Source organism: Peromyscus maniculatus, chromosome 14 (assembly GCF_049852395.1).
Source record: "Peromyscus maniculatus bairdii isolate BWxNUB_F1_BW_parent chromosome 14, HU_Pman_BW_mat_3.1, whole genome shotgun sequence".
Lineage (NCBI taxonomy): Eukaryota > Metazoa > Chordata > Mammalia > Rodentia > Cricetidae > Peromyscus > Peromyscus maniculatus.
Window position 1 is genome coordinate 16,535,661 of NC_134865.1, and position 15,369 is coordinate 16,551,029.

Genomic DNA, 15,369 nt, shown 5'->3' on the forward strand with positions numbered 1-15,369 from the left:
GGGTGCTTTACAGTGTCTGGGCACATTCAAGAAACTCGAAGATTTTAGAAACCAAAGCAATAAGGGGAAGGACAGTGCATCAGAAGACAGGGAAAAGTTTGTTGAAGGCCTTGAGCTGCTCCTGGGTGGCATGATGTTTAGGGGCTTATGAGGCTGGACTTAATTCCTCTCTGGGAGCGGTGTCTCCTAGCTCTCTGTCCTCCCTGTAGGGCAGCAGCCCACCTTTTCCCTAGTCACCTTTTAATACTAGGAGGAGATCATCTGATCTAAACTCAGAACATCCTACAGGACTGGATTATCTTGGATGCTCAGGGTTGGTACCTCCTTGGGAGGAGTTTATTTACTGTGACGGGGTGTTACTGTGTAGCCTGGATTGGCTTTGAACTCAAGATTCTCCTGCCTCAGCCTTCTGAATGCTGGGATTACAGGTGTGTGCTCTGTACACCTGGCTCTGCTAGGAATTTTTAATATTCTATCGCTCATTTCAGTGTACATTGCTTCACAGGCACCATTTGTCAGGAAGCAGAGACCAGGAGACAGCTCTCCTGCATGTGCGTTGGTGGTAAATGCTGCCTATTACTGCGTTGGCCTAGTTGTATAACCTTGTATCTCAGCGGGGAAGTTTCTCGGACGTTGTTTTGTTATTCGCCTCCTCTTTTTGAATTGTGAGAAGAACACGTTACCTGAAGAGGAATCCTGTGACCTTAGGGGATGGGAAGCAGCACAGTAGCCTGACTAAGAATACCTTTGTACTGCTATTTTGGAATCCTTAGCCCTCTGGTACCATTGTAGAAATGCAGTGTAGACCAGACTCAAGCCTTGTCAGCTCCACTGGTGCTGTGTGTGAAGACTTGGAGGTTTGTGTCTTCCCCAGTGTCTGGTTTCGGCTCCATTTGCCTCTTCCATGTTCAGAATCGGGGCCAAGCTTTTTATGAGTGTGAGTGATGCATATATAGCGGTACATCACTGTATTCTTATTTTCCTGGATTTCTGAGACCAGCTCCTTCTGTTTTATTAGTATTGCCTGAAACGGAACAAACCTTCTGTCTGTTTTTATCTTCTGAGTAAAATCTTTTCAGACAGCTTCTTTGGGGGAGGCTGGAATAATTAATTACCTCCCCCCATCTTTCTCAATACATTTAATTTGAACTTTCTTAATGAAAACTCATTTCTCATAAATGCTGGGTTGGCCCGTTCTGTGTGCGTCTGCTCTGTCCCCCCTTGAGTGATGTGTAAATAAGAGGCAATCTGGTGATGAGTTTTGCTTGTGTCGTGCGGAAGGGTGGAGAGGGAGGAGGGTTTGATGAATAGAGGCAACCAGAAAATGTACTTGATAATAACATGGCCATGATTGATGTCGCAATTCCTGAAAAATTATCATTGTGATATAATTATTTGTTTATGAACTGTGCCCTGAGACTCCCAAGTTTTAGATTATTCATGGCACAGATAAAACTCCAAAGTCAATAATTCATCAAGGGCATAATGGTTTGCTTCAGGGAGGTGGGGTGGGGTGGGGTGGGGGTCACACAGATATTACATCCTGTTTCTGACTCTTCCACTATAAATCTGGGCACCTTTGCAGTACAGGGGTGTCTCCTCCTTACCTTCTGCTTCCTTTGTTTCCTTAGTTTTAATAGTTCATGCATATTATTTCTAAAAACCCAAATTATTTTTTTTTCAGAAAAATCCTTCCCATATAGTCATTCCTTTTGTTATTTTTGAGACTGCAAATAGGAAGAAGTGAATGTGTAATAAGTGATGGCATGTCCCCAGAAAGGTATAAGAGAGAAGCTGGAAAATCAGGGGCTAAAAATTCTAATTCTGGGAGGAACAGACAGCTGGTGAATGTATTTTGGCTATTCTTGATTTTGACCAATAAAAAAGGATCAAGGAGCCTCCCAAATGTTCCGGGAAGTGAAGGGCTAGAGCTCGTAATTCTATTTTATAATTTTGAGTAGGTTTTGCACACATGTGCCAAGAGTGTTGGCTTTTCTGTCTTGATTCTGGGTCCATGACAGGCTTTAATTATGGCACTTTAATTCTTCCCAGTTCCTCCTCGTGGTTGGTTTTCTCTTGCCTCAGTTTACTTACAAGGGAGCACCCCACTGCAAGTGTTTGTTTTGAGGGCATTGTGTCCCCACACTCAGACTTCCACATGTTTTCTGTTTTCCACAGTCTGTGTGAAGGGTGTGTAAAGCACAATGAAAGTGGGAATGTCTTTTCAGAGGGGACAGGCCCTTGCTCACCTCCAGTTCTTAGCGAACCCCTTCCCTTCAATTAATTTTCACCATGGGACAGACCGACATTAGGTGGGGGCGGAACTCCTAGAGGAGGAAGGGAGACCTACTCTGACACACTGTGAAAAGACCTAGGTGTTCTGATGGAGCAGAGGTTTGCATTAAGACGATAACTTGATTTAGCAGCTAACAAATGCATGCAACCTCAAGAGCTGGAGTCCCAAATCAAAAGACGGATGAGGACCTCTATACCATGCAGACACTGCTCACATTTGCAGCCGAGTGATATGTCCAATGACGCACCTGAATATGGACTCTTAGGAGTGGACTTGTCCCCTCTGCCCTGGAAAAAAAAGAGGGTTTTCCCCCCCTTTCTTCTCTTTTATTTTATTCATTTTGGGGGGAGGTTGCAAGGGCAGAGGGCAGATATAAAGGATCAGGAAATGAACGGGATTGAAATGCATGATGGGAAAGACACAAAGAATAAATAAAAAGTTAAAAAAAAAGTTGAAGTCACCCAGCACCACTGCATGTGTGTGTGTGTGTGTGTGTGTGTGTGTGTGTGTGTGTGTGTGTGTGTGTGTTGTTGTTGTTGTTGGGTGCTGTAGTTGTAATTAGTACAGATGAGGTCATAATGGAGTAGACAAGGTCCTTAATCCAATGAGATTGGTGTCTGTAGAGAGCAGAGGAATTCCGGAGTGAATGAAGTCCTCATGAGTGAATGTAAACTGTTGGCATGAGCAGAGCCAAATCAAGGACTCCAGAGCCTCAGGCTCAGAGGAATGGCACTGCCTTCCTCATGGGGGTCTGAATGTGAGTGTTGATAGTGTGTGCAGAAAATGTCCACCATCGCTTTATCTCCCCAGATATTTATGGCCTGAGGACCGCTCCCCCAGAGAGACTGCCCTTCCTGAGATTAGCTGAGCCTGTCTCCTTGAAGCAGCTGTACGCCATAAGCCCTGCCTCCTTGTTTATCTGCAATTACCCCACTTCCTTCTTCAGCTGTGTGGGGTAACCCTGCCTCTCTGCTCAACTGCATGTAATAAACAGGCTGCACTTTTGGGGTGCTGCGATTCTCCAGCCCAGAGCCCAGATCACCCCATTGCAGCTTTCTGTGCGTCCCTGTGTCTGTCTGCCTTCGCTGTCCTTATCAAGTCTGTCTGTGGAGCTGCACTGGATGTGGCCGGTGTCCTTAGACAAGGAAGGTATAGAAGGAGAACTCCGTGTGAAGACATGGGGACACAGAGGAGATGGGTGTTGGAGTGATGTGGATAGCCACTAAGGGCTGTTAAGGATCGCTGGTAAAGCCGGAAGCCGAGAGAGAAGCACGGAGCCCAGTCTAGCTCAAGTCTTCTAGCCTCCAAGAGCCATGAAAGCCACCCAGGTTGTGGTAATCAAGTGGTCCTAGGAAATCTATACAAGGGAAATCTACTCAGATGCCTGTAGCTAGCATGTGAAAGAATTCAGCCAACAATTCCATGGGGAGAACTAGCCTCCAGCCTCCAGCCTTATTGAATATTTGACCTCCATCTTCACATCTTTGAAAGCTATGCAGATAGAAGAGAGTTTGGACTTGGTCAATTTGACAGCAGGAGGGAGATTTCAGCTCCAACCTTTTATTATAATTCTCCGACAGTGGGCTAGAAAGACCCTCAGCATTAGAATTTCTATAATGGGGATCCCTCCCCATTCCTAACCGTCTCCAGAAGACTGCTGTATAACCCTGTGCTTATCTAGGAGGCTTTGAAAATAAGCTTCCTTTTGAGTTCAGTATCTGTTATATAGCTGGCCACAGGATACAGTGTCATGGTGTACCAAATCAGGAACTGCTTAAATCCTACCTCTCTCTCTCTATCTATGTCGATATTGGATACAGAGAGGACAACGTTGTAAACACACAGCTGACTGTCCTCCATTTCTCAGTGGGCCACTCTGTGCCAGCCATGACATAGGAAGGGGTGGACACGCTGCTTTACCCATTTTGAACTTCTTCTCTCGATACAAAGTCAAGCTGTCCTGTCAAACACGGATCGTCTCAGGAGAATCTCTGCCCCTTGATGGGTCGTGCTATGTTTCCTTGTCTCCCGTGGCCACTGTTCAGCTGGTCTTCACAGGGTCAACACTATTTGCAAATCATAGTCCTGGCCACTCTTGAAGGCCATGAAGTTGAACAGACAATGGTTCATGTCCATGGGGAATTTTCCAGGTCAGCCTTTGTCCCCCCTTTAGAATGGTTGTCTAGGAGACACAAGAGCTCAGAAGGCAGCTGTGGGTGTTCACTCACACTAGTGTTGCAGGAAAACTTGCTGTTACTGTTGTTTGTAGTCTTTGGGAATAATGTTACTTGACACAATTTGCATTTTTCACTGACATAAAATGCCGGCAAAGAGGTTCTTCCTTGTCTGTCCTTCTCTTCCAAGACCTTTCTGTGGTTTGGAAGCTGGAGAAGAGTGTTGGCTTGGACAAGCCACTTCCTGTGGTCGTTTCTATACATCATCGCCTGCCCTCAATGCACTACACAGGCCAGATTGCTTCCTAGTTAGCTGATCAAACATTCTCAATGTAAATAGACTCTGCTTAGGAGTAGGGGAAGATGGGCAAGAATTACCATCCATGAGGACTAAACTCAGCTGCTAACCCTCACTGCTACCACTTCTGGATCATGGGGCTGAGTGTCTAGGGGTAGAATGCCATGGCTAACCACCAGCATCGTTCACTGTCCACAGTCCACAATTGTCCCTGTGCCTTGAGGAGACCTTGCCACATACAGAGTCCCGAAAGCCATTCTAAGAGTCAGTACCACCAGGTCCTACCAGAGCCTGTTGGGTGGCTCCCTCCTTGTTCACCAATCACTCACTCAGGATGGAGTTTCTAGCTCTGATGGTTGCTTTCTCAGTCTAACTATTTAGTATTTCTCTGACTTTCAGGAGCAAAGGGGAAGAAGGGATTTGGGCCAACTCAGTTGTGTGTTTCTTTCTCTTATTTTAAGTACTTCTGAGTAAGGGTCATGTAGGGAATAGTAGAGAAACCTACAGCCATACAACCCTAACTTACACTGCCCTGTCTACGCCCCCATTAACAACAGCTACCTGCAATGTGACAAATGCCATTGAAGACTTAAAACCAAGAAGGTGATAGTTACTATTGTCTGTAGTTTCTGTGCAACAGGTCATCTCCTTTGTCAGTTCAGCTGTCTCCATTTTTGTAGTGTATAGAGTTAACCAGTGATGCACCTCCTCCTTACCTTTGAGATACCAGCTGCACTTTAGAAAACACTTCTTAGAACACTTCGCTTTTAAACACCACAGCCCAACCATGACTTCCTCAGCCTGTCCACAAAGTAGGCGCCGAGGATAGAGAGAGGACATAAGCAATGGAACAGTTGGTTGTGCATTATAGATTCTAGGAAATGAAAATACCGAGTGCATTTTAAATGATTAATGTATGAAAACTGTCATCACTTACTGTGCATTAATCAAGAAAAAAATGCACTCTTCCCACAGAGGTTAATGTTGCAGCCCCATTGTTCAGCTTTGATAACGTGCACAATAGATGCTCACTATGACAATGAGTTGGGGTAGCTGGAAATTCAGGATGGTTGCAAGAAAGGTCCGTGTAGTATTTGGATTAGCATTGTAATATGTGCCTTGTCAGCCTCATCGGGAAACAAGCTACATATATATGTATTTTTTCTCCAAAACTAGCAAAAATATGGATGCGTTTTTTTTCAAAAAGCTTTTTTGTTTTTCAAAATAAATAATAATGACCAAGGTACCTGCTTAAACAAATACTACCAGCATTCATTAGTCAGGATGATTACATGTACAAGAAATGATGCCAGATAGTAACAAATCCAAGAGAAGTTTATTATGAAAATGGCACCTGCGGATGAAAAAATTAAGTTACATAAAGACAACCATGTATGTGACATGTATGAGAATCTACAAAAGTATAAAAAGAACCCTGTTGTAAATGAAGTATGTACATTTCTGATTTGCAGCATTATCAATGGTCAATGAAAAAAATGTTTCAAAATAAGCCAGGCACTCAGGAAGTTAAGTCCGGTTAGTTTCACACAAAACAAATGTAGCATAGCTGTCGCTTTGTAACGTTTTAATTATTTTTATATATATATTGTAGAGTTGGTAACACTGCTAAGGGCTTTACGAACAGAATATCCCTTTCCACATTATTCAGCTACGTGGCACCAGTCTCCTCATAAAAGTTTTCATATATTTGTACAAGAAATAGTTAAAAACACAGACACAGTCTTCACAGGTAATGAAGTGTTTTTTTTTTTCATTTTGTAATTTTAAACACTATGGATTTAGACAGCAGCTGTGATTATCTGTTAGTTTAAATCACCAGAAATCATTTTGACACAACACAGAAACATTTATAAAAGAAAAAAACCCAGCTGTCTAGCTGTTCTTTGTAGCTGATAGGTGCGTTCCCTTGATTGTTCGATAGCTAGAGTACGGCTTCGGAAACTAATCTGCAAATTTCTCCGTCGGCTTTCTTCATCTTTCAACTGACTTAAGTCCTTCAAGGAAGCTCAGTGCTAAGATCTGTGGCATTTAACTTCCTTCTGTTATTATTCCACCATGGCTTGGGCCCAACTCATGGAATCCAAAGTTCTAGAGGAATCCACTCAGCACGGTGATAATTCAAAGGACAGCCGAGTTACTATATTAGCATTGCACAGATAAACAAATAGATATGACAATTCTATATTCCATTAACCCCTCCCATTTTGCTTTTTAAAAAAGTGTTGGTTGGCCTTGGAAATCGTTTTCTGTCTCACGGGTAATTGCTTTATATACTGCTCCAGCAGCCAACGTGGAAGGAAACCAAAGAAAAGCACCCACTGCTTAGAGGCAGAGCACAAGGGACTCTGGGAGTGTCAACAGCTGAGGCTGGATGGCATCGGTCTATTCACTATGTCTGAGCATTAGTCTTCAGTGCTCTGCGTAGCACTCCGGGAAAGTCACACCCAGAATTCCGTTGTGGGAAGAATGGCTCCATTAACCTTGAGCTAGTTACGAGTCTTTTTTTTTTTTTTTTTTTTTTTTTTTTTTTTAAATCTCTTGAGAATGAACTAGATTTGGGGTCTCAGGAAAGGGAAGCAGAGGAGAGGAAGGGGGAGTCCAGGAGGGAAAGAGGGGGGAATATACAACAGCAAAGCAACAGCAGGGACTTAGCAAAGGAAAACAGGATTCACAGACAGTAGAAGCAGTATAGGTGACGCCACAGGGAAAGGCCACCACGAAAACCCACTAACCCCCAAGAGTCACTGATTCACTAGGACTGCAGGAATGGGACTGTACCACTCCACTAGAGACAGAGCACAGAGAAGACAGTGGACAAAACGACTACGTTAGCTTAGCATATACTGCATATAGGAACACACACTGAAACTGCAATGGGACCCACAGCCAAGGACACGAACACGTTGTACACGTTACAGTTCTCACATCTGGTATTAGACGCCTTAACACACAGCTGCCCAACAACGAAGTGGGAGAAGAATCTATACGGGACAGTCATTTGGAGTGTTTGACAGCACACTGATTTCTGGCAACGAAGACAAAAGAGCCTATTTTTTTTTTCTTATTTTTCTCTTTTTTTTTCTTTCTTCACTGAATGTGCGGTTTTCAGTTGCAGTTATCTGTCTGAGCTCATTAACCCATTCTTTAGTTTTAAAAACTCGTTGGTTTCAACTTAGAACTAAGAACCAAAGGGAAATAAATTCCATCAAATCAGCCCCCAATACAACCTGTGTTTCTTTTTTTCCTTAGCAAGAAATGAAAACAAAACAAAATCCCAAAGAAACAAAAAACATGTTAACTATTTCTCCTTTTCCTCCTTTTCCTCTCAAATGTTACTGAAGTTGCAGAATCAGCCTCAGCTAGACTGAGTAAGGATTAAAAAAAAGCTCAACGAAAGGCAGTATGTACTTAAACTGCTCCTCCAGTCAGTCGGAGTTGTCCAGAAGCCCCCTTTAATAGGGCTTGACTGACCCATTAAATGGAAAACGAGGCTATGTTTGTTAGTTGGGAGGTAAATCCAAGTCCTGCAGCAAACGTTAATGAGGGCTTTGTCTTAACTAACCAAGGAGACGTAGCAACGGGGCTCCAGACCAGGACAAGACACAGTTTCTTTTCCATACCCCAGCCTGGGAGCTGCATTTTGTATGAAGACAGATTAATAAATGATAGCACCATGGTTTTAGAAATTAAGTTAATGTTTCAGTAATTACCACTTAGTCCAACTTATTTTTTTTTAAACATTCTAGTCACAGGCCAGAAATTAAGTTTAAGAACCCAAATTATTTTTATGTGCAAGTAAGAAAATCTTAAAATCTTAATCATAAAAAGAATTAAATTCTGCATAAAATTCTAAAATACTATCCCCCTATTTTCAAAGGAATTAGGGACAGGAAAACCAAAAAACACCCACCCCATTTCATTTGACTTAGTCAAACAGGGCACAATCATGTATGCGTGTCTCTTTCATCTTGATCATATCAAGATCTTTAAGGAAGAAAACCCAACGGTTGTCACTTGAGAAATCTCTTGACCACAAGACTGAGTATTCTATGGCAGAGGCATATACACATTAAAGACATCTTAATAAAGATGCAAAGGAAAGCCAAACAACCCAACACACATCTTAGAAGACAAAATGGCAGGCAACTGGTCATCTGACCCTCTGAAGGCAAAAAATAAACATGTCTTTACAAGAAAGAATAAGTCCAATGAAAGAAAGAGGGGGGCGTGGAAGGGGGGCCGCCGTGTTGTGAGAAGACGCTGACCTGCTCGAATTCAAAGTGCTAGAATGAAAGGTCTAAACAAAAACTCCGACGATGCCTCCGAGTGGGACCCCCTCCCCCCCTCAGTCCTCCTTGCGCTCCAGAGTCTGTGCCGCGTGGATGCCATTGCTGTAGACCGGGAAGGGCAGCGTGGAGAAGAGTCCCTCAGCCGTGGTGAACACGTTGCCACCGGGCATCTGCGTGAGGCTGGCCGCGCTCACGGCGCCGCCGAATGGTCCTGACATGTTGAGCCGGTGCACGTGGTGGTAGAGCATCTCCATGGGCGTCTTGGGGTCGAGGCCGAAGCCGGGGCTGTTAACGTCCACGAAGTTAACAGCATGCGCGTTGGGTAGCAAGTTGCCCTGCATGGCCAGGGTCACCTCAGCAGGTGCGTAGCGGATGGTGCCCGTGGTGTAGACCCTCTGCGCGGCCGTGCTGGTGGCCGCCAGGGTCCCCGTCACCCGGTGCACGAGCGGAAGCACGACGTTGCCTGCCTGCAACCGCTGCAGGGCCTCCAGGTCCCCAGTGTACAGCAAGGAGTTGGACGCACCAGGGCCACCCCCGCCGCCGCCCCCCGCCCCGCCCCCGGGGTGCTTGTCCCGCGGGGATGCGGAGAGCGGGGGCGACAGCGGGTCGGAGGCCACTGGGGCCGAGCCGCTGAACTGAGTCTTGCGGCCGGCCGCGCCATCGGCGCCCGGTGGGGTGAGGACCGAGTCGGGGATGGCCACGTGCAGTGCTCCCCCACCGCCGCCACCGCCGCCGCTGCCGCCGCCACCTCCCCCCTGGCCCTGCGGGGACGGGAAGTGCTCAGAGTTGGGGGGTTTGGTCATGCTATACGGGGACTCATTCCTGGAGATCTCCCGGTTGGGCGGGTAGTTCCAGATGCTGCTGTCGTTGTCGAAGTTGATGGGCTCGGCGATCTCCGTCTTGATCTTGAGCACCGAGGCGCTGTGCGGTGAGGACAGCAGCCGCGGGGGCTCCACCAGGCCGGCGTCCAGGCCCGGGCTGGACGCGCTGGACAGGCGCCGGCGACTGGCGCTGCCCCCCTTCTGCCTTTTCCGCCGCCGCTTGCGCTTCTGGTGCTTGCTGGAGGCCTGCGCGCCCGCCTCGCCCGCGCTGTCCGAGTCCTTGGCGCTGTCCGACGTGAGCGACTCGCAGGGCTGCAGCCGCAGGTCCGCCTCGCTCTCCACGTAGCGCTCCACCTTGATCTGCATGGGGCCCAGCGCGCCGAAGCCATCCTCGGCCGCCTTGGGGTGCTCGAAGTCCGAGTGCTCGAAGCTGTCGTCGCTGTCGCGGCTGTCGGGGTTGCTGGAGCTGTGGCCGTCGTCGTTGCAGTTCATGTCGTTGTCGCACGCGCTGCCCGACTTCTTGCGGTCGGGTTCCGGGTCTTCGCTGTTCTCCGACTGATTGCCCTTCTCGTCGGACTTGGAGTTCTCGTTGTCCTCTGCGAGAGGCCCGCGGGTGGCGGGGTGGGCAGGAGGGGAAAGAGAAGACACCGTGTTAGCAGGGCAGCAAACCCACGATCCCGCGGAGCGTGCATGAGCCACAGCGCCCGCCTAACAAGAAAGCCCAGGCTTGGGTGAAGTTTAGCGGAAGGGGCGGGCCATAGGCCAGCAGTACCCGCCCCTTCCGGGAGGACTTCTGCAAACAAAGCCCCACACCCCCCACTAATGCAGACCTCCAGGGTCTGCCCTGACCCTCCCGCTCAGATACTGCCTGTGAACAGGGGACAAAGGCACAGTCAACTGTGGGAAGTCCTGTGGACACACCAGGGAGTCAGATTGACCCGGAATATGGTTTATATAGAAGACAAGACATGGAGTGTCAGGGGACTGTGGAGAGGTTTGTGATTTCCACTGGCGAGCATCTACTCATTATTGAATCCCACTCGGTATCTGTGGTTTTCCCTCCGCAACGCTGTCGTTCACTGTTTGACTCCTCTGTCTTTTTATTTGCTTCTGTCTCTTTTTTCAACTATGAGCTCATGATAGTAAGGGGCTTTGTTCACCACTATAGAAACGAGAGGCAGGGACAATTCTAGAACTTCAGCTGGGGGGGGTGAGGCGACGACGACCAAACTTCAACACATTTTAGGGACCAGGAAAACAAGCTCTACCATAAAGTGCGCCCCCACATCCCAAGCTGTGTCTGGAATACAGGCATTCCTTGTCCACAACCCTGGAGCTGGGGTGCTCTAAGGGCGGGAGGCTGATGGAGGGACCTGCTTTTCTCATTTGGGGGAGGACAGATTTTCCCACAGTCACAGCCTCGGAGGGGATGCTGATTGCTGTGGCTTTGCCACAGCGGTGGGGGAGCAGAGTGGATTAGAACCTTGGACCCTGTACCCACTCAGGCCTTCATTTGCCCTTCTTTAGCGTCTCTGCAGCTGTAATGGAGAATACATTCTGAGCTCACCATGTGTCCACGGCAGAAGGGGACTGGAAACGGGAAGACGACTAAACGTCCTATAGCTTCTGGAATCTTTCTTGCACTCCATAGCCCCCAAGAGGTCTACTCCCTCAGATAACCAGAAACGGGGGTGGGGTGGGGATGGGGCAGGATGGACTTGTTATAAATACTTCCAGAAATAAAAAGTAACAGTCGGGCACCTGAGGAAGTAGTTTACTGCATTAGTATTGTATTATGTTGGAAGTTGTTTACTGGGGCAAAGTTTGTAGAACAACTTCTGCCCCTTGTTTATGGATAGTATGGAGTATGGACAAGACAGATAAAAAAAAGCCTCACGCTCGTGGATTTATATCCTGTTTTAGAGGCTCCTTCACAGCTTGGTGGAGACCGAACTTCGATCACCTGTTGGGCTGGCAGAGCTATTCCTGGTATTTGCTTCTAGCCCTGGAGCCTAGTATGATTCCTTCCGTAAGGATGGGAGGGCTAACATTGAGCGATTACTTAATCTGTCCTGCGTGTTTGTGCCAATTATCTACACACATATATGCTACAACATATATATTTACACCTGAGATGGATATATGCATTGGTGTGTTTTGAGATAATCAGTTAGGAACAACTCACTCTAGATACATCCTGTTACGTGATTTGGCCAGCTGCTGGGCATCTGACCATGGCCCTCTGGCTGCTACCCACCCCTCGTAGTTTCCACCGGCCGGCCTTAGCTATAGAGCATGGAGAAGTAATACCTGTTATACCTGAGGTGTCTTTAGAGTCTGATTCCGAGTCCGATGTCTCGGAGGATTCTGAAGTTTTCTCCGGCAAGTGTGGGAGCTGCGCAATGTCCATGGGCGTGTCCTTGTACTCAGGATTACTGTGGGAAGGAAGGCGTCCATCAGGAGGGCAGGCATTCATCATCTCCTGAACTCCCTTGCCCTCAACTTCTGGAGTGGAGGAAGTTTAGAGGGCTAAACTGGAAATTATTTCTCAGCTCCTCCTGGGACTTCTCACAGAAACTTGGATTGTGCATGCCAGGGTACAGGTGCGCCCTGCCACAATGATTGAATGCCCCCAAATGCTGCATGAAAGCCACTAAAAAGCTTTTAAATAATCAGGTACCACTGGGGGCCAGAGAACTCGGCGGCTTGACGCTCCTCCTGGCCTTACACCTGGGGGCTGGGCCAATGAGAGGAAATCTCAGCGATTCATTCCCACACCTCCTGGTGCGTCCTACCTTCTCCCGGGCTTCTAATGAGTTCATTGCCTCAGTACCCTTGCCTTGGCTCCTCACTGCAACTTCTCAGCTGTTTGGATGGTTCCAAAGCTATGGGAGGTGGGGGTGGGGTGGGGGGGGCGGGGGGTGGGGTGGGGGGGGTGGGTGGCAGGCCCTCAGTGCCTAACGATCTGTCAGATGCACAGGTGCATCTTGGGACGCGCGCCTCCTGAACTGTCGGCACCCCCATTACAATCACACTTTCAGCGGCTCATGTGGCGTACACCTGTGGCTTGTTAGCTGGGCTTCTGATTGCAGTGGGAGAGGCCCCGTGTGAGAGGGGCCCTAACAGAATGGAGCTGAACCCACGTACACAGGCGCGCTTAATGTTTTTTCGGGGTTTTTTAATTTAGACATGAACCTCTTCCGGAAATGAAATGCTTGGTCGGTTTGAGCTAGCCATCTTCTGGAAGAGCCGATCCCAGGCTGCCAAATGTATGATCCGTAGAGGCTTCTGTAACCTCAAGGCATGAGCAAAGCATCTTGCCTCCAAATGGGAAATGCCTCTTCTGCCTCGTACCGGGCTGGCCGAGGCAGTGACGACAGATGATCGTGGAGTCATGTGCTCATATTAAGAAGTCACTGTTCCAGTCTACTCTCAAACTGCAAACGTACCTGGGAGGGTTAATTCACTAAGATGGATTAGCAGGCATTTGCTCCTTAGTGTGAATTAGCTTTAACGGCAACAGCCCTTTCTAGATCATCAGTCCACACTGATGGTAGGAAGGCAGGCTTGGCACGTGGCAGTCTCGGAGCACTCTTAGTTTAGAATCCTAGTAAGTGCTGCCAGAGCATGGGAAGAAGGCAGAGGGCAGTGCTCTGAACGGTGGAAGGTGAGCCTGGACGGGGCCTAGTTGTGGAGTATTGCTTGGGAAGGAATAATCCCTTTGGGCTACGAAGGTGGGAAGGAAAAGGCAATATAGGAGTTTTTCTTGTGCCAAGGAATGCTTTTCTTTACCAGCTCTGCAGCCTACAGAATGGCCCCTACGAGTGGCTGGCGTGTGAGCTGGCTTGTCCCAGCCCACTGGCATCAGCTTCCTGTAGTCTCAGTGATCATCTGTTTCCAGTTCGCTGTCAGTTATTACTGGTCTCAGGATGGGTCTGTAAAAGGCCTACCACACATGAGACCAAGGCTCTGAAGCCGGAAGGCTGGCCTTTCGTGCCCAAAGGGCTTTCTTCCTGCCTGTGTGGAATTTGATGAGATGGAGTTACCACGTGCTTGTGGGCTGGTGCTGTTCGACTCTAGGCTAGATTGATGGTGCTGATCCAGTGTCTTCTGTTCCTTGCTACTGCTGCCACGGCGGGCAGAGTGGGACGTCATGTGGCTAATGAGTTAGTCTAAAGTAATGGTAGCCAATAAACACACTAACCAACATTCTCAAGGAAATAAGTAAAACAAGTAAATAAATCCCACAGGATGTGGATAACAAACATATATACGACCTCAGATCCCTTCAGTGCATTAACATGGGAGACAGACACCGTCTAAGCTCTAGGAATGTTCACCAGTGTTCACTTCTTCCTAGCGACATTACCAGTTTTGCGTAGCAAAAAGCATCTGTGTGCGATGTTATCTTGTTCTATTTCCTGTCTGTTACAGGAACGTTCACGGCTTTCTGTAGTAGAAATAGTGACTGTTTCAGGGAATGACTTACAAGGGTCCCTTGATGTCAGAACCCCATGATAATATCTCAACTACAGGGGACGGTCCTCCTGATTATCAAGCCTTGGAGTTAAAGCCACATTAAATACACACACTTTTACCTTTAGAGAGAGTTAATACAGAGCAGAAGAGGTCAAAAAAGAAAAAAGAGAAGTAGAGGAATGAAAACTCTTGTAAGTGGGATCCATTAAGGCCCTCTCCAGAGCAATAATCATTAGTGTCTGATTGATATGCTGTGGGAAGCAAACACATTCATGCCTCCAGTCAAAGGCCAAAGTGTGGGAAACACTGAAGGGCCAGTGTGCTGATGAGCCATGCTGGGTAACATCTCAGCTCCATTTGGCTGTCTCTAAGAAAAATGGGACTCAGGTAGTCTTGGTCGAAATTGTCAGCCAGAGGGCACCGACTTCCATTCATTAGCTCTACTGGAAGTTTTCCTGCTCAGAGCACAGCACACATGGATCCTGCTTGGTGCCTTCAGGACAACCGAGGCCAAAGGCTAGCATGATGGTGGTGGGCAGGAGCCACACCCAATCCATGATGGCTTTGTGACAAGACTGGCAGCGAACCTTCCAGAAGACTTATCCTCAAACTCAAACCATTCAGATTGTTGGAATCCCAAAGCAGAACAGACACAGGGAAAGAGGAAGAAAAGGTACCTCAGAGTAGCATTTAGGGAGCAGTTGAATGTGGACTGCCATGGATACGAATTTTAAGAGCATAAAACTTGTCTAAGAGCTTAAAGTGGCAGGCAAAAAGAGACTGTTTTATTATTATCATTATTATTATTATTATTATTACCATCATCATTATCATTATTATTTACACTGAGATTGATAGTGTTCTCACAAAGTGGTTCATCTTGCTTACCAAAATTTGAGTGCCCTGAGAACAAAACCCTATGCAGAAGGCTGAGGGGATGGATTGCTATTCCCCACTGGCTCCTTTTGCATACCTTTTCAGAGATTGGGGT

At 47.4% G+C, this 15,369-nt stretch overlaps 1 protein-coding gene and 1 long non-coding RNA gene across 12 annotated transcripts in view; one reads left to right on the forward strand and one right to left on the reverse strand.

Moving 5' to 3' along the window:
* Positions 1-6,336: 6,336 nt before the first annotated feature.
* Npas3 (neuronal PAS domain protein 3) overlaps positions 6,337-15,369 on the reverse strand; it is an 846,664-nt gene continuing 837,631 nt past the window's right edge. For 7 of the 11 annotated variants that reach the window (XM_042260622.2, XM_042260617.2, XM_015994173.3 and 4 more), the window contains 2 exons: positions 12,210-12,334; positions 6,337-10,495 (listed from right to left, as the gene is read on the reverse strand). In XM_042260622.2, coding sequence (XP_042116556.1) covers positions 9,135-10,495; positions 12,210-12,334 — 1,486 coding nt within the window. In that variant the 3' untranslated portion in view covers positions 6,337-9,134. The remainder of the gene's footprint in view (positions 10,496-12,209; positions 12,335-15,369) is intronic. The other 4 variants (XM_042260619.2, XM_015994172.3, XM_042260621.2 and 1 more) reach the window with 1 other exon arrangement.
* LOC143268421 (uncharacterized) lies at positions 10,492-11,531 on the forward strand. Its single transcript, XR_013044298.1, has 2 exons — positions 10,492-11,173; positions 11,427-11,531. It is a non-coding gene; the product is annotated as an uncharacterized LOC143268421 (long non-coding RNA).